Source organism: Xiphias gladius, chromosome 18, assembly GCF_016859285.1.
Source record: "Xiphias gladius isolate SHS-SW01 ecotype Sanya breed wild chromosome 18, ASM1685928v1, whole genome shotgun sequence".
In the NCBI taxonomy this organism is placed as follows: Eukaryota; Metazoa; Chordata; class Actinopteri; order Istiophoriformes; family Xiphiidae; genus Xiphias; species Xiphias gladius.
This window is the reverse complement of record NC_053417.1, coordinates 27111504-27132838: the sequence shown is the minus strand read 5'-3', so window position 1 is coordinate 27132838 and position 21335 is coordinate 27111504. Positions and strand designations below refer to the sequence as shown.

General features: G+C 46.7%; 1 protein-coding gene across 1 annotated transcript in view; it reads left to right on the top strand.

Moving 5' to 3' along the window:
• The first annotated feature begins 255 nt into the window (after nt 1–255).
• Nucleotides 256–21335, top strand: part of oprl1 (opiate receptor-like 1) — an 82662-nt gene continuing 61582 nt past the window's right edge. The window contains exons 1-3 of the mRNA XM_040151709.1: nt 256–578; nt 1324–1364; nt 6820–7066. Coding sequence (XP_040007643.1) covers nt 6858–7066 — 209 coding nt within the window. The 5' untranslated portion in view covers nt 256–578; nt 1324–1364; nt 6820–6857. The remainder of the gene's footprint in view (nt 579–1323; nt 1365–6819; nt 7067–21335) is intronic.

Sequence of the window (21335 nt, the reverse complement as noted above, 5' to 3'; positions counted from 1 at the left end):
ACACACACACACACACACACACACACAGCAGCTCTCCTGCCAGATCTAAATGCGCATACAAGATGGGTTACTAGCCGGAGATGGAGAAGAGAGAGAGAAAGAAAGGGGGGAGTTGAGCAAGCCCTCATCGATCTGTCAGAGGGAGAGAGAGAGAAGCGGCTGGCTACATCTTATCCAAGCAGACCCCTCCTCTCTCTCTCTCTCTCTCTGTCTCTCTCTCTCTCTCTGTCTCTCTCTCTCTCTCCCTCTGTCTCTGTCTGCCTGCCAGCTGATGCTGACCGGAGGAGAAGCGGTTTTTGTCTCTCCTCGTCATCCCGGGGAAAACCTGGACGGGCCGACGGACGGAGGTTTTGGATTCTGGCAGCGGCTACTACCTGGCGAGGACGGCGGGTGGAAACTGCGAAATTAAAGGCAACCGACCCCCCAAACGGAGGGAGAGAGAGAGAGAGAGAGAGAGAGAGAGCGGTCGGAGACCAGGACCGTGCACAGTAACGCAGAGAGAAACGCGACAACTTCCAGCGGCTCGTGCACTCGGGGCGGTCCGCGGGGGGGCTCCGGGGCTGGTCGGCACCAGACAGGTATGATGGAGCGCGGGCGGCTGCCACAGCACCAGCACCTTCACAACACGTACGTGCATGCACATACAGGTGCGTGCGCATAGATAAGGCGTCGTGGGCCGCCACAGCGCACGCGGCGTGAGACAAGGCGCCCGTGTCTGCCTGCGGTCTGTCACCGTGCTTACGTCGGGCTCGGCCGAAAGGTTTCCATAACACACACTGTATAGGGACTGGTGGCGCGCGGCGCGGGTTTTTTTGTTTTGTTCTTTAAAGTGTGATGTATGCGCAGCTGCGGAGCCCTCGTGTGCGTTTGAGTGTGTTTATACCTGCTTCGTCTCGTGGTGCGTTTAGGTGATAGGTCGCATGGCAGAGAAAGATGGAAGTTCGGTGCATTTAAGTGTGTTTACTTCAAAGACCTGCTCTGACCGAAGCGCACCCGTGACTACTTATTGTGTGTGTGTGTGTGTGTGTGTGTGTGTGTGTGTGTGTGGTGCATTTGCGGTTTTATGTTCTGTCAAGAAGTGGAGGCTTTGTTCATGTGCTTTCTTGCAACTCCTTTTTCTTGGTGTGTGTGTGTGTGTGTGTGTGTGTGTGTGTGTGTGTGTGAGAGAGACTCTTCTCTTCCTACTGAGATTCTTTACGGCAGATCTTTATGGAGATATGTTTGTAACAGCAGTGCACAAAGCAAAGTCAAGACCAGATTTGGGAGCAGTCCTGCAGATCAGAAAAGTCTCACTCTTTTTTTTCTTTTCCTTCCTTTTAACAGATTCGGAGAACTTGAGAACATCAGACGACCTGCGTTTACAGGTTGACTTCACAGTAAATGTACAGCGTAGGCTCTGCTTGTGGACAAAATCACCTGGTGTGACTTAGAAGGTGGAGTGTAACAGGATGAGGGCTTTGCTCACTGCTCATGCACATTGGGTGAAGCAATTCCTCTGCTGTGCTTTTGATTCTCTCCTCATTTTTCCTCAAATTATGAATCTGTTCCTGAGTCTGTGCTTGAATCTGTTCCGAGCCGTTTCCATTGTTTTTGTCACCAAGAAACTTCCAGGATGTGGCATTATACGTGTTTTACTCAAAGCCTCATAGCGAACTGTCTCCTGAACCATATTAGAGTTTGATACCAAATTCTTAATGGAAGAAGGCAGTAGGTCTTTTCTAATTCTAAAAAATCATAACCAAACTAATCATTAACTAATCAAGTGTCCCCTTACTTGCTTGTTGTGAAGCTTTCAACGCCGCCACATGGTCCTCATCAGTAGATGAGGTTCGCTCAGTCATCACGGACCTGTGGACACTCAAACTTTGCTTTTTCCTGAGCACCCGTGAGACTCATTCCCCGTATTGCGACGAAGAACGTTCAACTCTTCGGACAGTTTGCGCTATTGGTGTCAGCCGACAGTCGCCGTCCTCTTTAAAGGGAAGTAAAACCCACTGACTGATTTAAGAGCACCACGATTGCTGCCGATGCTGGATAATCACGCTTTTCAATGACCACATGTTCCCTCCTCCTTGTGTGTCCCTCCCAGCAAGTGGGGGAAATAATATTTATATTTATTATCCGTATTTTACTAGTTTACTTGAACAGGAGACAGAAGTGATTATCCATGAGAGCAAACTTAACCTAAAAACCTAAAACCTTTTTTCCTTGGCTTTCAGTCATTTTTCTAGACAAAGTCATTACATGTCTTAGCCAGGTTTGCCCAACAGTTTATTATTTTCAGGACCGATGAGTGAGTGATACTCTAGAATTTCTTTTTCATTTTGTTTTTTTGTTTTGCATCCGGATGGTTGAAGCAGCCAACCAGCACGGCAAGATGCTAAACAACAGTAACAGAAATAGCATTGGTATTCTATCAGTCTTCTACAGACAAAAAACCGAAACCGAGACTCTGCTTTTTTTTTATGCATCTATAACCACTTGAACAACTTTGAACATGCTGAAAGGTTGAAAATAAGCAGAGACCCGAACTGTATGGACTTATTAACAACTGTTTCCTCCTGAGGAGGCGTTCTGTGCCTTCAATTATCCAGCACGAAGGATAGTTTTACAACTTGCTTGTCCACTTTTAATCATTCCATCCTGACAGTCCCTCTCGGAGGATTATCCCAAGATACGTACTGTTTAGTTTTCCCCAAATGACTTCATTGTGGAAGTTCCTCCTCGATGAGTCTCAATGAGAGTCTACGGCTGCATTCGGACCAGCTTTAGCCCTGCACGAAAAAAATGCAGCCTCATCATTCATTTAAATGAGGTGTTAATGCAGAGGGAGAAAAAGTGACTCCAGGCTCACGGTGGATGGGAATGAAGTGATCGGAATTAATGCAGCAGAACCAGAGATATCCTCTTTTTTTTAATTCCGTGCGTCCTTCTTCCTTTGTCAAAACCTGGTGCCTACATTACCCAGAATGCTGCTCTAATCGCCAAGAGTTCAGTCAGAAATTGGTGTGCGTGTTCTGCTAGTAGCAGCCAATGTGGCCCCGAGCCTCATGCGGAGATGAGAAGCCGGCTACAGAGGTCTTCTGAGCTCACTTCTCTCTAACACCCCACCCCCCCAGATTTTATTTTTTCATTCTCAGACCTCTAGTCTTCAGACCAAACCGAAACTGACTCGAGTGACATCACAGTTTATCAGATGTGGCAGAGCTCCCCTCTGGAGCCACAGAAAGCTTTACACACCATTTTTCACATATGACGTGGCACGCCCAACCCGAAAACGGACACTGATGTGTAAAGTCAGTCCCCTTTGAACGTGGGGGGGTTCTGGATCTGAACACCTGCTGCGCCATTTTCGCTGGGTGTTTTCTCCAGTCAAATATTGGGCTAATTTTGGCTGAAAAGTGAATGTTTTGTGGACCTCTCTGTTTACATGCAACTGTTCTTTCAGCAGCACTTATAATATTAGATTTCCGTGTGACACAGGTCCTAATGCTGTAATGAAGTATTGTATTACAGGAAGCACAGCAGAGTGTAACTGTAGCTATAACCCGTCTAAATAGCTCTCACTTATCACTTCAATATTGCTACATCTACTGTAGACGAAACACCTTTGTCCTACTGTTACTCGTCGTTGCGGGACTCAGCAGAAAAACCCCATAATTACAGAATAAAAAAAAGAGTATGGATGGCTGACCTGAACGGTCCCCAGTTTGAGTCCAGCCGGACTCAAACTGGGGACCGGTCTACCACCATAGCAGCTGGTAGAAACACCACACGACGTGCGTGAGTCAGGGAGGAAAAAATTCATTCATCAAAATAAGACAATCTGAGGTTGGAAACAGTAATGAAACGCTCCGATGAAGCCGAGTCACGGCAGCTTAATCAGTTATGTCATGCTGTTGCATCCTCCTGCATGCAGTAAGACTTAACAACATTTGGGTGGAAACATAATCAAAATTACATCGGGGATCGTAACATCATTACCCAGAGACACTCCATAAAACACAGCATTTGAGGTGTCAAAAGTAGTTGCTGTAGCGTTCCTTTTTCCTATATGCAACGTGTACCGGTAATGAAAACATCGGTTTCATTAGCGCCTCTTTGTCCTCTCACACGTAGTGGAAGTGGTACAGTGGCCCACCCAGAGTGGCACTGCGGCCTTACATGGACACACACTCGAGGCTCTAAGTTTAACTGCTTATTCATCAAAGCACAGGCGGCCAAAACAAACAATGCAACACGAGCGGGCTCTGCGGATGCAATGGAGGTTGAACCTGGAAAACATAGCACGGTGTCAGAATGGAAAGTTTGGCTGCCAGGAGGGAGGGGAAGGAGATGTAAGTAGAGAGGGGGGGATGGAAGGAAGAGAGAAGAAAGAGAGAGATGGGAACATATAACCCATATGTATTGAGCCTGGCAGTAACCCCAGGGAAATTCAGCAGCACAGCAGAGTTGGTTTGCTGTTTTGATTTGATGAATATTCATGATCAGGCAGAGAGAGGCAGGGAGCCTGGTTCATGGCAGCGTTTTGACGTATTGCTGCTGCAGCTTGTGTAACGGGAGTGTTGCAGAGAAGGAGTCCTGCCTGATATAGCCTATTCCTCTGTGCCAGAGACCCTCGCTGTCGTCAGAAAATTCAGGTCTTGTATGATGAGGAACCCTGGCACTGTAGTGAGACAATCCCAATTATGTAAGCCTCCATCCATCCATCAATTTTCTGCCGCTCATCCAGGACTGGGATTATTAGTATTACTGCTGACGCCTCATCAGTCCGCTCGCCGGACTTGTGCTCCGTCTTAGCTCCACTGATAAACACGACCCCAAGATGCCTCAAGTCCTTCGTTTGGGGCAGGAGCTCAGTCCCGACCTGGATTGAGCGATCCTCCATTTTCCAGCGCACTACCGGGGTCTCAGACTTGGCGGTGCAGACCCTCACCCCCGCAGCTTCACACTTGGATGTAAACTGCTTCAGTCAGCTCTTGCTGGATCACGTTGTCGTCTCAAAAGAGAAGCGATGCACTGAACTGGCCTGATGTAGTGAATACTGACCAGACAAATCCGTTAGCATTTGTGTTAGCCTGGACCAAGACCCCGAAACTCTTGCCCACATCTTAGATTTGTTCAGAAATTCAAATAGATGTGGTGGTGTACTTTTTTGTTGGATGTTTCCCGCTGCCAGAGGAACAACTAACCGATCAGAATTCATGGGTGGGATTAAGAATGGGGGCGTCGTTATCCTGCGTAGTAAAGTAGTTCACTACACAAATTCCAACAAAAAGCAAAAAAAAATGGCAGCAAGTTTGTCTGATTTATGCAGTTTGTACTAGCTGTCGTTTCGGTAAGTTGACTTGACACGTCTAAATCAACGCATTTGTTTGAGCTGTGAAAAACTTTAAGCAACTGCTACCACTGAGTCCGTGTCAACCAAAAATGACATGAGCGGGACAGATCTGTCCCTTGCCACTGATTGGTTGGGGCAAAACAAAACAAACCAACCCCACCTCTCAGGAAAAAGCGATGTCAGGCTGAATGAATAAAAGTAAAATGAAACTGTAAAAGGTCTGAAAATAGTCCTCAACGAATAAACTAAAACCTCCTGTTTGAGACATGTTGAGACATGAGACCCCTCCTGTCCCTATTTCCCATCTATCTTTCCTGCTTTATTTATCCATCCCTCCACTGCTTAAAGCAACCTTTGTTTACATTGAGTAGCAAAGCAGAGACTAGGTTTCTCAAAACCATGAGATGATCTCCCTATGACCTTAACCAATTAACCTTAATCTTATTTTTGAGAAACACGTGCACTAACAATAACAACAGTGTGCAGTGTAACCCATTACCGTTACCACTAGGATTATAATTTTTTCAAAAAATGGCGAATACGTAAGAAGTGACAAATCATTTGAATGAATGCAGCCCACATATCCTTGGATGACAAACTCCTCCTCCTCCTCCTCCTCCTCCTCCTCCTCCTGTGTTTTTTGTGGTCATGTGTAAGGCTGCTGCATTATACAAAGTCTTCAAATAACTCTACCTGCCTCAATAATTTTGCCGCTTCAAGTGAACAACCCAAACTGTTTTGACACCTAGCTTGTGATATGCTTTGCTGTTGTGATTAGCTCTCCAGCACCCGCTTGTTTCCTCTATTGTATGCTGTCTTACAGTCTATATTACTGACGAGTCAATAGAGCATGCAGAAGGTCAGCTTTTCCAACGCCCCTGGCCGGATCGAGCTCTCAGCATGCTCCCTAGGGAAATCTGCATGCCGTCTCCACCACAGGTCCCCAACACCCAGTGTTGTTGCGTACATAATGGCACAAGTTGTTCATTGGACCAGGCAGGAGTTGCTATTGCACGTGGACACTGTAGTAGGCGCTGTCGGCAAATTTATAACAAACACACCGGAAGGCTGTTGTAGAAGGAAACACAAGTAGGAAAAGCTGCATGTGAGAGTTCCTTGTTAAAAACTCAGCCCTCTCTGGCTGAAAAGGTTTAAACCCTTTGACCGCATGGCGTGGTGAGAAGGGTGCGGCGTTGCATCTGTAACCACACCCAGTAGTGATGTCACAAGGTCCTGGAGTACACCTGTGCATCGCTGCAGCAAGGTTAGGAGTTAATCCACCGGAGGTCGCCAAAAACAGGATTTTCAGGGGGTTACCCTTCAGTTTGCACCCACGTTCAAATGTTGGTTCAAATTTACATTAAAAAAAAAGAGACCTTGACAGCACGGCCTCAGCGTTTGCAATGGCTCTATGACGATGTGTCAAATGACATCATTTTGACTCCCTACTGTCCAACCACACCTCTTTCTTCTCGCAGGCGGCTGTAGATCTCTCTGCCTCTGCACTTGGTCGGAGATGGATTTCCCTGACGACTTCCTGCTGGCCGAGCTGGGCCACCTGCCGCTCTACAATGATTCCCTCTTCCAGAACAACTTCACCGGTGCCTACAATGACACAGACGCCCTGCTGCCGACAGGGGTGAAGGTCACCATCGTGGTCGTCTACATGATCGTCTGCTTCGTGGGCCTGGTGGGAAACTTCCTGGTCATGTATGTCATCATAAGGTAGGACAGTCAAACGTCTTAAAAAACAGACTGACAAACTGGATTTGTGTGAGACTTCATGATCTAAACACTTAAATAAGTTTCCAGTTTAAGTGACAACACTTTTTCAGCCGTTGCTCCAACTCAAAGGCTTTATAGTCAGGATTGATATGACCACTGTTGCTATAGCAATCCAACCTGACAGGATAAAATACTTTAAGTAACATGTCTGTAAGTAATCCAGCCTCAGCATATAAAAAGGCTATTAGACGTCTTTGGCTGTTTTAGGTGTTGTGAGGATTCAGTTTTATTCAGGTCGTAGCTCAGTGTCACTTCAGGTGCTAATACTCACTGCACCTGTGAAGTTCGGTCACCGTCACCGCTTCCTGTTGATGCTGTTGCTGAATTATTCGTCCATAAATCCCTTCACTGATTAAAAGAAAATTATCCAGTATCAATCCTGACAATCATTAAATTCACATATCACATGAAATGACCCCGATTTTTTCTATATATCTCTTCACTGTTACCTGAATATCTTCAAATTCTTGGAACCTCTGATGGGTGATTGTCTTTATTTGCGACATGTTCATACAAGCACGTCCCAATTTTGCCAACAGCGTCTACTCAAGGTGGTTCTCCAAAGCACACAAGCCATGCTCGTCTACGTGCGTCTGTGTGTGTGTGTGCACATGCCAGACTGTGTAGATATTTTTGTGCACATCCTGGCAGGCAAGTGTCTGGTCATTTATGGCGTGTGTGTGTGTGTGTGTGTGCGTGCGTGCATTCTCCCCTAGATTTGATTGAAACAAACGTAGATGGACACATGGGTGTTTGAGTTCGTGTACGTGTGCAGTCAAGTTTGGCCCGATGGGCGGCTGCTGTCTGCTCATGTATATCATGTTGAACCTGGAGACTGTGTGTGTGTGTGTGTGTGTGTGTGTGACTACTATTGTTAGGATGCTTTAATGTACGAGGACAGCTCTGTCCTTGCCTCTGATTTTCAGACTGAGAAAACATGGTGGTGTGGGAAGTGTTTTCAAACAGCGTCCACCAAAATAAGTTCCTGAATAACCAGGCAGAGACCATGCAGTAATAGAAATATACGTCATCATATACAGATGAACCGCGCCAATGCTCTTTGTGAAAGACTCCCCAAGTCTGTGGGACTCCTCAGATGGGATGAACACCGTTCTTCCAAAAGATACCCCCCCCCCCCATTTGGTGTTTTGATGACGGCGGCGGAGAGCGCTGTCTAGCACTTTGCTCCAAAATCCCAAGCAAACAAAGGTGTTTCAGTTGGTTTGAGATCTGGTGACCGTGAAGGGCATGGCGTGTGATTCGAATCATTATCAATCCGGTCCGTGGTGCCTCCTGCTCCTATGGAAGCATCTGCCTTCGTAACGTTGCGCCGCTGGTTTATTCGGATTGCTCCTTTAAATCCTCACCCATCCGAATCTCTAACGCCTGATTTTAGAAAGTTGCGCTGGAGCTTTGGGAGTTTTGAAAGGCAGCAGGTGATGTTCTACGTGCAGAGGAAGGAGTCAACAAATAGCAACGAGACATGGATCCTGTTCTTTTGCTTCTTCCTGCGTGATGTGAAGCTCGGTACAAACTATTGCAAAGCACTAGACTGCTGATTTTGAATCAGTTAAGTACAGAAATGGAATGAGCAGGCATTCGCAGTGACCGTTTCACTCCAGATATGTGTTGTTGTAATAGTTGTTCACAGTCCTGTGAACACATCCAGTTCCATCAAGCCACTTTAACTTATTACATTTTCTTGTTAAAACCTTCTTCACTCGGAGTACTGTTTGCACATTTCTGCCACATTATTAAGCGATTTACAGTTTCCAGTAAGACGGGGGCTCATGTTAATGCTGCACTGGAGATCTGAAGTGGACAGGAAATGATTACGTGATGGAAATTTTTAGCTTTGTGTGTGTGTGTGTGTGTGTGTGTGTGTGTGTGTGTGTGTGTGTGTGTGTGTGTTTCAATATTGTCTCCATACCCCACTGCCTATTTTGTAGACAACTACTACCCTTTTTACACCTATTCTCACTATTACATCTACATGTAGTGTTGTAGATGGATATGAAACACGGACATAGACACACACACGCGAACACACACACACACACTCAAACAAACAAAATATTCCATCCGTCTTCACACACACACACACACACACACAGGTACTGAATCGCTGCTGTAGTGACTTTGCCCTCCTGCTCAGCAGTTGATCCTCAGTAAATGTGGCCGCCCCCTCGACAACATGTCCTCATCATGGGTGTCAGAAGGCAGCAGCCTGCGTCATTTAACTGTCAGGTTGGACGAAAGGGCCGATTGCACAAGATGGCCGACCACAACGCTTGCGTTCGCCAAATGAGGCAGAGCAGAGTGCAGGTCTCTGCCTTTGTTGGCCTCCGATCCCCGGCAAAGACTCGGCAGTGAGTTTTTTTGCGATCGTAGATTGTTTATTAGTCACACAGCCGAGGCCACTACACATTAACGTGGAACAGTGCAGTGATACAATAGCAGAAACCTATTACACACAACCGCATACATTAGGTGAATGTGATGCCTGCCAGTAGTGTGTGAGGAGGGGACTAGAGAGAGGAGGTCAGAGTCCGGATAGCTCCGGGGGAAGAAAACTGTTTGTGAAGTGTTTAGTCTTAGTGGGCAGTGACATGTAGTACATCCCCGAGGGAAGGAGCTGGAAGAGGTGATGAGCAGGATCAGCGATGATCTTTGTTTGTTTTACAGTCTGGGGAGGGCGCAGAGATCCAGCTGAGGGCTTCGGATTGCCTTTGATTTTGGATGCCTTGTTGACAGTCCACTGCAGTTTTCTCCGTGTTTGACTGTCCGTGCTTTAATAGATGTGATGGACTTGATGATGGCTGAGTAGAACGGAACGAGAAGTTGATGCTTGATCCGGTGTTTTCTATTTATTTTTTTTAAGCTGCCCGAGGAAGAAAAGTCGTTATTGAGCTTTTGAAATGATGCGTTCAGTGTTAGTTTTCCACTTCAGGTTATCGCTAATGGATGTTCCAATTTAAAAGAGTCAGTGATGGTGATGGGCCCTCCATTTATTTGAGAGGGTAATTTGGGATTCGGCATGCATCGCAAGTCAATAACGAGGTACATTACATTTACACTCATTTGGTAGGCGCCTTTATCCAAAGTGACTTACAGCTGAAACGAATTAGGGTTCAGTGTCTTGCCCAAGGACACTTCAGCAACCCTGCGATCAACCCCGTGTTCAGTGGACAACCTGCGCCGCCGCCTGAGCCACAGCCGCCCACCCGGGTCTCGGCCGTATTAAGCAGGAGGTCATTGTTTGCGCGCCACTTGACAGCTCGGTCCGCCCGCGTGTTGTAGTGGGTTTTCAGCGTTGTTGGAGAAGAGGCCTACAGTGCTTGTTCCGTCTGCGTATTTTGTTATTCATAAAGAATCGTCCACGGATGTAAAGTGGCTGGCGCAGAGTGCGACGGGCCAAGCGGGAGAGAACACAGCTCAGAGGAGCTCCTGCACCGAGGGTGGGAGGGTGGGAGGTTAGGTTATTAAACTTCACCCTCTGTGGCCTGTTTCCACGGGAAGCTCCGAATCTAGTGGCATATGGCTGGGTCCCTGTTCCTGTCCAGGCGTGAAGAAGACAAAGACCAAGAGAACTCGTCACTGTTGGAGGCAATTCACCTGTTTCGCTTTTTTTGAATGCCCACAAGTTGGTGATCAGGAGGTCAACTGAGCGAAATGAAAGATCTTAAATACTGAGGGATGAATAGAAATGGTAGAAGGAGGAGTGAGGTGTGCAGACGGTCGACCCTCCTGGCCAGAATTTTAATTAAAAGGATTGTTTTTTTTATATATAAATATATAGTAAACGACTTTTATACAATGTTCCTTCGTATACGTAGTATGTATATTTTACATTGTGTATTTCTACCACGTGGATTTGCTCCTGTATGACCCCATCAGAGGTGTGTTCCAAACGTATGTGAAAATAGTCGACATTTCGTGTCACTTGCTGTCAAATGAAGTGCAACTGCTTCAGAATGTGTCCGTGAGTGGTGTTGAGGAATTTCTTCAGTGTGGGTGAACTGGTTATTTACCACTATGTTAAAAGTCGGCACCGACTCTTGTGCAGCCGATATGTTCCTCACTTTATATAAGTCTGGACGGTTGACTGTATAACTGACACCATGACGTCTGTGTATTTTAAACATTTTTTTCTGTGACCTTGACTCTTGATATCCTCTGACGCTCTTGCGTTGGCCTCCCTCTGTGTTGATGAACACGGACAGCAAGAGACACAGCCTGCAAAACTCCTCATTACCCTCAGTTCTCCTCACGTCCCACTTACAGAGGCCGCTAAGTGGAACAGCCCTTAGCTAGTAGCTTGTGTTTACTGCGATTTTGAATATGATGCAATGTGGCAAATGTAGCAAGCACATAATATATGGAACAGGATAGAAAAAGATGTTGGTTAATAAAATACATAACTTGGTATTTTAATGAGCGAAGCTGTTGATCGTCACCTGACTGCAGCAAAGACTGAATTCAAATCATGGCCTTAAAATCAAATCTGGAGACTGAGTGTGTGTTTGTACACCACCGTACAAGATATGTAGGTGAATCATCACCCTACAGGTAAATTACGGTGGCTGCCAGAGGCACCCCAAAGAGCTTCGAGTAAACCCGGAGTGAGCGCCAGTCTGAGCGTTTGAATTTAAAGATGTCCAGTTGTCCCAAAGACTTAAAGAATGTGGCCCAATGGGATTGAACTTGAGTTGGGATTAAGGTGATGCATCGTGGGTAATTACCTGGGACAGACTCATATCTTATCATAGCGGGATGTAGCGGGTTCAGGGGCCCGTGTCCCGTGACAGTGGGCTGCCTGATGTGCTCACCTGTTCGTGTAGAGAATAAGAAAACAAGGAGAAATAAGAGAAAATGTAGACGAAGTCTGTTTTCACTGTGCGGCAGATGTGACATTCGGCTGCAGTTTTTCAGAAATACTCACAGCTAAGAAAAGTCTGAGTCATTGTTGCTCGGCAGATGGGAAGTGGTGATTTTTTTTAACCTTTTTTAACCACAACACACACACACACACATTTTACTACCACTGTGTTCAGGGGTTTCACGTAAAAAAAACTGTAAAGCTGCGTCGGTTTCTGTCCTTCTGCCCGGAGACCGAAGAAAATATTGCAGCAGCATCTGTGACATCACTCAACACGTGCCTGACAGGACATTACGGGTTTTGCAGCTTAGGTTTAATGCTGTTTACGGCCGCCATCTATGCCGGTTACCGAAGTTGTAAAATCTTAATTTTGGCCGGCAGGGTGAAGATGAGGAGGGTCAAGCAAGGGGCAACCACAGTGCATCATGTCTTTCGCAAGTTGTGGGAAAGTTCCATTGTGAATTTCTATCTCGCAAACTTTCCTTTTGTCCTCTGCACTTCTCACAGTCGCAGCTACAAACGTTTTCAAGCCAGACGGAAAGACGCGACGTTCAACCGACACACGTACGAACACGCGGTGTCGTGCAATCGCTGTAAAATGTCTCCTTCGTGGTGGAGCTGCATCCGATGGAGGGGAGACGGAGAGGCACAGACTTGAGCTTCTCACGCGTCAGGTGTGACTGAGGGGGGAGGCGGGGACGGCGGGAGGCTGACACCTCGAGCGAGCAGCAGAATGAGACAAAGGGATTTGTCCAGTGGGTAGGTCACTTGGTTATCGGGAGATGGAGATGGATCGTAATGCCCCCAGGGAGTTTGTCCACTGGATACCCTTCCATTTTGAAGACAAAGGAAATCGAAAGGGAGAATAAGAGCGAGCGGGAGGAGACGTCTGTGCTACACACACAGAGGGCTGGGGCTCTGTTTTTGGGAATCCGCCGACTGGAGTCCCGCGCGACCCGCTCTGTGTGCCAGGGGTGTGCCAAGCAAGGCGCAGAACATATAATAAACAAAGAACGGATAATATATGTTGGAAAATGTAGAAAACTGGTGAAAATACTGGTGAGCGTTGGATCATTTGCCGTCGTAGGTTCTGACCTTCTACGATACCCGGGCATTACAGACATCTGGACATTTGCTGAAAATAAAAATGTAGCAACAACTCTGGTGGCGCTGGACTCATCCTGACCACGGCCTCTTTGCTCCCGGGGATTTCACGGTCTGAACTGTGAATCTCTGTGCGACAGCTTCTCTGTTGCCTGTGCAGAGAAGCGTTTGGGTCACACCACATTAGAAGATTTAATTAATTACCGCTGGTGTGCCAGCTGCACACGGCCCTTCTCTTAATTGGGAGACGCACATAGGCAGACACATTGATCCTGCTGCTACCGCTACTTAATAAAACCATGAAAAGGAGCCTTCACTTTACATTTGTGTGGTCAGTGGGAGTTAGTCACGAGTAAACCTGCACACGACCGCCGGGATGAGGGATGAGGGCACCGACTTTCGTTGTCTGAGTGTGACTGCCGAAGCCTCATATTAGCCCTAGCATACTGTGGATTTTGTCCCCCAGCTCTTAAGCTGCAGTCGTGTGGAGAAGTGATCGTTCCGGGGCCAGGATGAACTGGAGGAATAATAACAGCAGCCCATAACTCTCACCGTACATCTGTCTTGTGACAGACTTGAAAAAATCCCAAACTCTCCATTACACATTTATTGCCGTTTCATCAAGGGATTCTGGCTCATCTATACAACACCGTCAGCAGCCCTCTCGCATTTCCTCCGTTTGTCTCTTCATTTTCTATCAGAGGAAATAATACGAGTACTCTAAAGTACGGTGAGCAGTCCTCCCATAACGCCGGAGCGATCTGTGGGCTCGTAAAATGAGCTAAACGCTGTCTCCTGGCAGCAGCAACTCCGCGTTGCTCGGAAACCCACAAAATGCAGCTGAAACGCAGTTTACGCCGGCTCACTTCTTTAGAATAATCCTAAAAGAATCGAATCTGTAATTATTTAATTACATTCGATACAGTACGCCATGAATGGGTACACATACGTTCATGCAACCGATATGCAGATATAGTTAGTACACATCACGCACACTCCAGAGGTCATTTGCTGTCACATAAAACTCTTCAAAGTTAATGAAAATGGCGGTTTTGTTCAAGCTTAGTTCTCGATGAAGCAGCAGTTATCATTTAAACGTCAGACGGAGAGAAAAAGCCCAGTGCACCTCGTCCTTGTGAACCAAAAACCTAAACAATGAAACGCACGGTGCAAAAGTCATCAGGCCTCATTGACTGAGGTTTGTGTGTCTGCCGGGAAAAATCTCTTTGTTTTCCCAAACATACTTCTGCTCTTTTTCCTGACAGCGCTGCGTAGCTCAGCCTCAGTTTTCAGCTCTCAGCCCTGTCAGGGAACAGTAGAGAGAGAGAATTTAAACTTTTGGCAGCAGAGCACCGCAGTGCAGGCGTGTTTGCAGCTCATGGCAATAACAAGAGCCGCGAGCGGAGATTCCTGTGAGCATCTGCTAATGCTACCGGCTCAAGGAAGTGGCTCACAGCGAGGAGAGGATGGCAGACCGAAGCTGTGTGAAGCTGTTCAGATGGAGCTTTTTTTCCCTTTTTCTTTTTTCGTCAGGAGAAAAAGCGCTGCCTGGAGGGATTTTTGTAAAGGATCAGGGTTCTGTTTCCATAACAACAGACTGATCCACGTTGTACATTTTAGGACAAAATCAGCCCCTAGCATCAGTTTCTGAGACATCAAATAGATGAGCTCCTCAGGGCAGAAAACATCAGGCAATGGAAAAAGAAGAGAGGGAAAAAAAAAAAAACCCACAGTGTAAAAACTAACATTAGCAACAGGCCTGGGAACAGACAGGCTCAGGGAGTGTCAGGAGAGTCTCCCATCTCTCGAGTGAAGATGTATTCTTCTGGCAATGAGAGCAAAACGTACAGCCATGTTCAAAAAGTCCACAAAGTCCAAAAAATAAAAGTCTCAGTCGTTTCGATTGAAGCAGTCCTGGCTGCTGATATCTGGCTCAGTCGTCCAGGCCTGTGTACACACACACACCTGAAGAGCTCAACTACAATTCCCGAGGACCATTTTGGTAAGAAACGTCCAATCGTAGGGCTTAAAATCCTGTTCTGTGCTGTGCTAACAGCACACTGAAGTTCAGTATTACACTTTGTAGTAGAGCTGAAACATTTAGTCGATTCATTGACGAGTCGATCAACCAAAAGTAATTGGGAACTATTTTGGTAACAACTTTTAAACAAGATTTAAACAAAGTGATGAAATGTCAAACGGGAGGATGTGCCACTTTTCTCCGCCACATAGCGTTGAAACTGAAACTTCGGGGGCTTTGGACTTTAAAGCTGGAGTGCGAGACTTTTACATATGGAGGAACATCCGTTGCATTCAAGCCCCTGGCAAACGAGCTCACATGATGCTGATGGAGCCTATCAGCATCAGCCTTTCTGTATTTCACAGTAAATCTGGCGTCTGAGAGAACCGAAGGGTACGAGGGCAGACACATTTCCTTACTGCTCTTGGAAATTTCTCTTTTCTTTTTCTGTATATGTTGTTTATAGAAATTTTTCATCTGACGACGACTCCATGCAGCGTTTTTATTTTGTTATTATTATTAGTTTTTTTTCCCTCTGTCCCATCCCCATCCCCGTCCTCTGGGCCGGGCGATGGGGACCAGTTCACCTGTAGTCGTATGTCACAAGCACGCATCGACAGTGTTTGTGTAATTGCTCTCACTGCCAGAAGGGGGAGACAAAAGTTCCGCACCGTAGGTTTAAAACTAAACGAGACATTAATTTAAGTCCCCGACGCTGTAATGGGTGTTTTTTTTTTTTTTTTTAACTCTTCCCTGACCGTTTATAGGCTGTTTCTTAATTGATTAAGCAATTAATCAATTAATTGAAAAACTAACCACCAGATTACCCGATTAAATGTGGCATTCCATTTTACATGACCTGCTTCGTCTCCATAGCAAAGGCTGATGAAAACGTGATATCTTACGTATAATAACAATTAAATTATCCAGTGTTTTCTGTATCAGCCCAGTATAATTACATCCATATTCGACGATTCTGCACCTCACAGTTTGAATCCAATTCTAACATTCAGTGCCAACGCAAGAATTAGTGCGGCCCTTTTGTCATTGACTGTAATCCGGAGTTCTGCAGAATTGTCCAGTATCACCGAATGTATATTTCCGATCCACTGACTCCTGAGGACAGGAGATAAATCGGTGGGACACTGGACTGTCAGAAAGGGACATATGTCGTACGTGTCCTTACTGCATCAGGTAAATGAGCAAAAGCCTATAAACTGTGAAGAAACCCATGTATATGAACAAAACCAAGCTCTGAGACAACAAAGAGAGGCCACGGCAAAAGGTGAGAGGTGAAGAGTTGGAGAAGATATTGCACCATTATTTACGGGACCAAGCAAAGTGCCTGAAAAGGAAAAACACTGGAACGAAGGAGGGGTCAGGTTGAAAGCTCCACCGAGGCCGGGAAAGATGGAAAGGTATAAATATGAATGCTTTCAAATTCCGGTTCAGGCTCTCCTGGGACCGGCTCGGTTTCGTCGTATGCTTTTTGACTATATGCAATAAATCTACTACATCAGGCCCCGTGGACTTCAGTTAATTATTTACTAGGTTGAACCGAATTGGAAAACTGTGCGGCGGAGGGGCCCAAGCCTAACTGGCCCCGGCGAGGGTCTCCTCTCCCCACATCAGCCGTGATTGGGGAGCCCCGCTAAGGAGCAGCTAAGGAGTGAGGAAGGGATGCAAGGCAAGGAAAAGGAAGAGGGACGGAGCGGGGACTGGAAAGAGGGAGGCGACAGGTACGGAAGATGGATGTCGAGTCGATGTCGATGTCGTGTCGTTTCCCCGGAGAGCAGCGTAGAACACACCTGAGCCAGTGAAGGACTGTACACTGATCGGCTCAGGAGTCAAAACAAACCTGGATGTTGCTGTTTTTAATTTGAATCCACTTACTTCTTCCTTTCCTTGTGCAACGTTGACATTCGATTTTCTCCCCGGCTTGCTTATTATCATAAAATATTCTCATAAATATTAAATTATGTCGATAGATTCTTTCCGTGCACGTGAGCAGGGTGTTTTCTTTAATGTTTGAGTCCTCGTGTGTGTATTTACTGTTCTGAAACAGACGAATTTTAATTACAAAGTGACGGGTTGGCTCAGGTCAGTTTTGACTGATCGGCTGTGGAGCAGATTTGGCGTTTGAAATGAGCTTTTGGTACGAGAGACTCCTAATTCAGGTTTCGACTGGGCACTCGGATGCAATGAGGTTTTTTTTTTTTTTGTGAAAATAAAATGAAGCAGATGGGAAAAGGGGGAAGAAACAGAGATGGAGGCACAGAGAGGAGAGACAAATGAAGGGCAAAGAGATATGAAGAGAGAGAGTTAAGGTGGAAGAGAGAGGGAGCATCCAATGTCACATTATCCGACATCTTCTCATTTTTCAACCCCTTTACAGTTCCCTTTTACTAATTACAGTGTGTGCGCGTGTCCGTGTGTCTGTAATCTACATTCAGTGACGGTCATTATTATCCTCCTGATGAAATCTGTTTATTCATTAGCCTCTTCCTTCATCCATCACACGTTTTTTATCTGCAACATCGCTGCATGATTTTGACAGGATTTGGAGGAATGGCCCGTCTGGGCACAGGCGATTGCGTAACACACGCCGATTGCCGTATCGCCGATCAGTTTGTGTTACGCCCATAGTTTGATAATTAAGAAAATGCTGAATGCACTTGTTCACTTTCTCTCTGAGAGTTAGATGAGACGTTTGACATCAGTGTCGCGGGCTGTGGGCTACGGACAAAGCCGGACTCAGGACGAGATTAGCTTAGCTTAGCATAAAGACTGAAAGCAGGGGGAAACGGCAGCGGCTAGCTCGGCTCTGGCCAGTTCAAAAATACACCTTCAAAGCTCACTACTTAAAGTGGTGCATACTGTTTAATCCGTACATAAAGAGAAATGACCCTGGACATTCTTGAAAAACACATATTTACACACAGCTCCAGACGACACATCTGAAAAGCTAAATGTATGGAAATGTGTCCAATACACCATTGTGTCCATGTGTCCATTTCATCCGGTGTCTTAGAACATAAATAATGAGCTTTACAGACTTTACATTCTACATAATTTCAAGCTATGCAATAATAATGAGTTATAATTCAAAATATTCTACGTTTTTTTTTCCTCATCAGTATTATATTTATACTTTGTAACTTTATTCACATCCGTCCTCAAGTTATCGTATGGTAACGTATGTTATTCAGCATTGCCCTCCTGTAATATCGTCAAACTCCCAGAACCCGAGATATCATCTTTTTTTATTCCACGCGTTCTTCTTCTTTGTCGCAACCTGGTGCCTCCATTACCCACGATTCAACGCAGCTCGTTGCTCGACCTGACTGTACAGATTCAGGGTGGCGCTATGCGAATAGCGGCTAACGTGCGCTGGAACGACCGGCCTCAAGCAGAGATGAGGAGCGGGCTACGGAGGTCTGGCAAGCTCGCTTCCCTCTAACAGCCCCAGATTTTTCTCATCTTCAAACTTTCCTCAGGCCCCAAACTGACGCTGACTCAAGTGGCATCGGCTGAGGACAAGTGCCACGTTGTGCACGGCTCCCCCTGCAGCCACAGAAGCCTTCTACACAACTCTTTTCCCCACAGACGCGGTGGCGCTCACCAGCGCCCGTCAAGTCGGTGAAGTCCCCTTTTAACAGAACGTGACTCGCTTATATCAGCCAGAGTGTCAGTCGAATGTTGCGGGGACCAAGTGTCCGTGCATCGTGTCCGGGGACTCTCCAGATACCGGGAGGAGAGGTGCATCAGTTACCACCAGCTCTCTGTAATACCCAACTGAATTTTGTATTTTTTTTCACCGCCTCTCACTATTCTGTCCTCTTTTAGCTCAATCTTGTGGTTTTGCGACAAACACATTCGCTTTAGGCCACGTTACAGCCTCCGCTCTCAATCCTAATAGGCACCCATTCACCCTAAAAGGCTCCCTGTACTCTACCTGCTCCGCAGCACACAGTAGTCAGACAGTGTCGAGCTGAAGAAGCGGGGCTTCGGGTCTCTATTACACTGTGATAGAAGTGGCTGGTGAGTGGTTGAAAGGACTGCTGGCGAGTGCATATCTTCTGTGTTGGGGAGACGTACAAAAAAGGGAGGGGGGGGGGCGCTGCCACGCTGTTAACTCGTCTCATTGTGGATTCTTGACGGAGAGCGAACCAGCAGAGAGAGAAAGAGAGACAGAGACAGAGAGAGACAATGAGAGAGAGAGACAGAGACACAGAGAGGGCTGTCATGTCATATCTGCTAGTCCTTGACCCTGTGACCTGAAAACTCTGCAGATGGATGGATGGTGTGTGCGTATGTTTGTCTGTGTGTCTCCATCTGTTTCCTCTGTGTCCTTCTCTACGTGTTCAGACTGAGCGGAATTGAGCTGAAAGTAAATCAGTGGCATAAAAAGAAAAGCATTCACCACAACAGTTGATACGACGACGGTGGTATCAAAGCCAGAACAGAGAAAGGCTGTAGCCGTTTCCTCCTGTCCGTTTGTGGCTGGGCCAGTCTGCCTGTACCTGTTGTTCTGCTTGTCAGCCTTTGTGTGCGTGTGTGTGTGTGTGTGTGTGTGTGTGTGTGTGTGTGTGTGTGTGTGTGTGTGTGTGTGTGGGTGGGTGGGTAATGACTGTACCTTCCTCCTTCCTAATGACCACAGTGAATTATGAGGCCATTTACTCTGCGCTGCAAATGAATCCCCTCGTACGGAGAACAGAGGGTGTCTGCATGTGTGCGTGTATTAGACACCAAATATAGCCGGTTGTCACATGACTTCTCTTTCTCCATGACACGCTCATTTGCATATTTTCAGGACGTGCACGCTCTCAATGTGCTCCCCGTGGCTCCTCTCCCTTTCGCCTCTCTCCTGTTATTCATGTTTAAATTCCACTTGAACAGCCGCACCGTAGCGTCCGCACACGGCCGAATGTAACAGGCCGATGTGGGCTTACGTCCTTAGGCGTCCGTCGGGAAAAAAAGGCGGCCGCGTGGACCGGGTCGATGCAGCTGTGCGGGCTTTCGCAAGTCTGCTTACAGAAGTAGCAACTCTGAAACCGGCATATTTCTTTAATCGACATGAAAATCCCAGCGTCGGCCGCTCCTGGCAACGAACGTGTCAGGTGACGACGACGACATGTACTGTACGTCACGCAGGACCCGTTGCTTAGGGTAAAATAACCCCCCGTCCTCTAACCAAATACGGTTAACCTGACTGGTCAGTGATATCGAAAAAGGCAGCTCAGTCTGAGAACGAATGATAAGTTAATAGGTAAAGGACAGAAGTTGCTAAGAACAGCTGTGGTGGAGTTTACGACCATCTTCCTGAAAAAATTCGCTTTAGCAACAGCCATATGATCACAGGTGGGGAACTCCTGCTTCAATGCAAAGGTGAGTGTGATTTCTTTTTTTTAATCTTGGTTGTTTACTGGATGAATGTTGTTATGCAGCATTTTAGGACTAGCTTGAGAGCTGATGAGCCCATTGTGGTATTTCACAGGTTAAAGCCCGGTTGAGGCGGGTAACGACTTTGCCATGTAGTTGTGGTACGTTTAATGGCTTGGAGTCATCTATCCAGCCTCGGAAAATGAGGATACGCGTCGCTCTGCCAGGTGTCAGTATATACGCTGTGTTTGCGAAGCGTCTGTGGAGGTAAGAGAGGGGCTGCTTTGGTTTTCAATCTCACATCCTTCCCGGTACCGTTTCGGAAAGCGCCGAGAGTTCAGCGGCTCGGCTCTTAAAAAGGGGGACGCCTGACACTCGCACCATGGCGGGCATAGTGCAACCGTCAGGCGTCACTGCCTGGGGCACAAGAGGCCTTTTTGCAACCGCAAAGTCACGTCACAGCCTTGTGGCTTTTAAAACTCTTCAACGAAATCGCCCGAGTACTCCCGAAACACCCTCTTTTTTTTCCCCTCAAAGCACCGAATGTTCAGGACAGCTCCCAGAACTGAATCTCGATGAGCTGATTACAGCCTGTTGTTGAGGGACCGACAGTGGACGGTGACTCGGTCTCTTTGGATACTGCCGCAGCATGACTAAGCACCCCGGAGAGGTAGTCTCCTGCACTCTGTATTTAGGAAGATGTAATTGTAGAAACATACGCAGAGGTTAATCTATTCCCACATGGATTTTCTGGCTTGGTTGGTCAGTGTTAAACGTGCTCTCCTCACTTCACTGGATTTTTATGTTTGTGTGGTAGCTTTAAA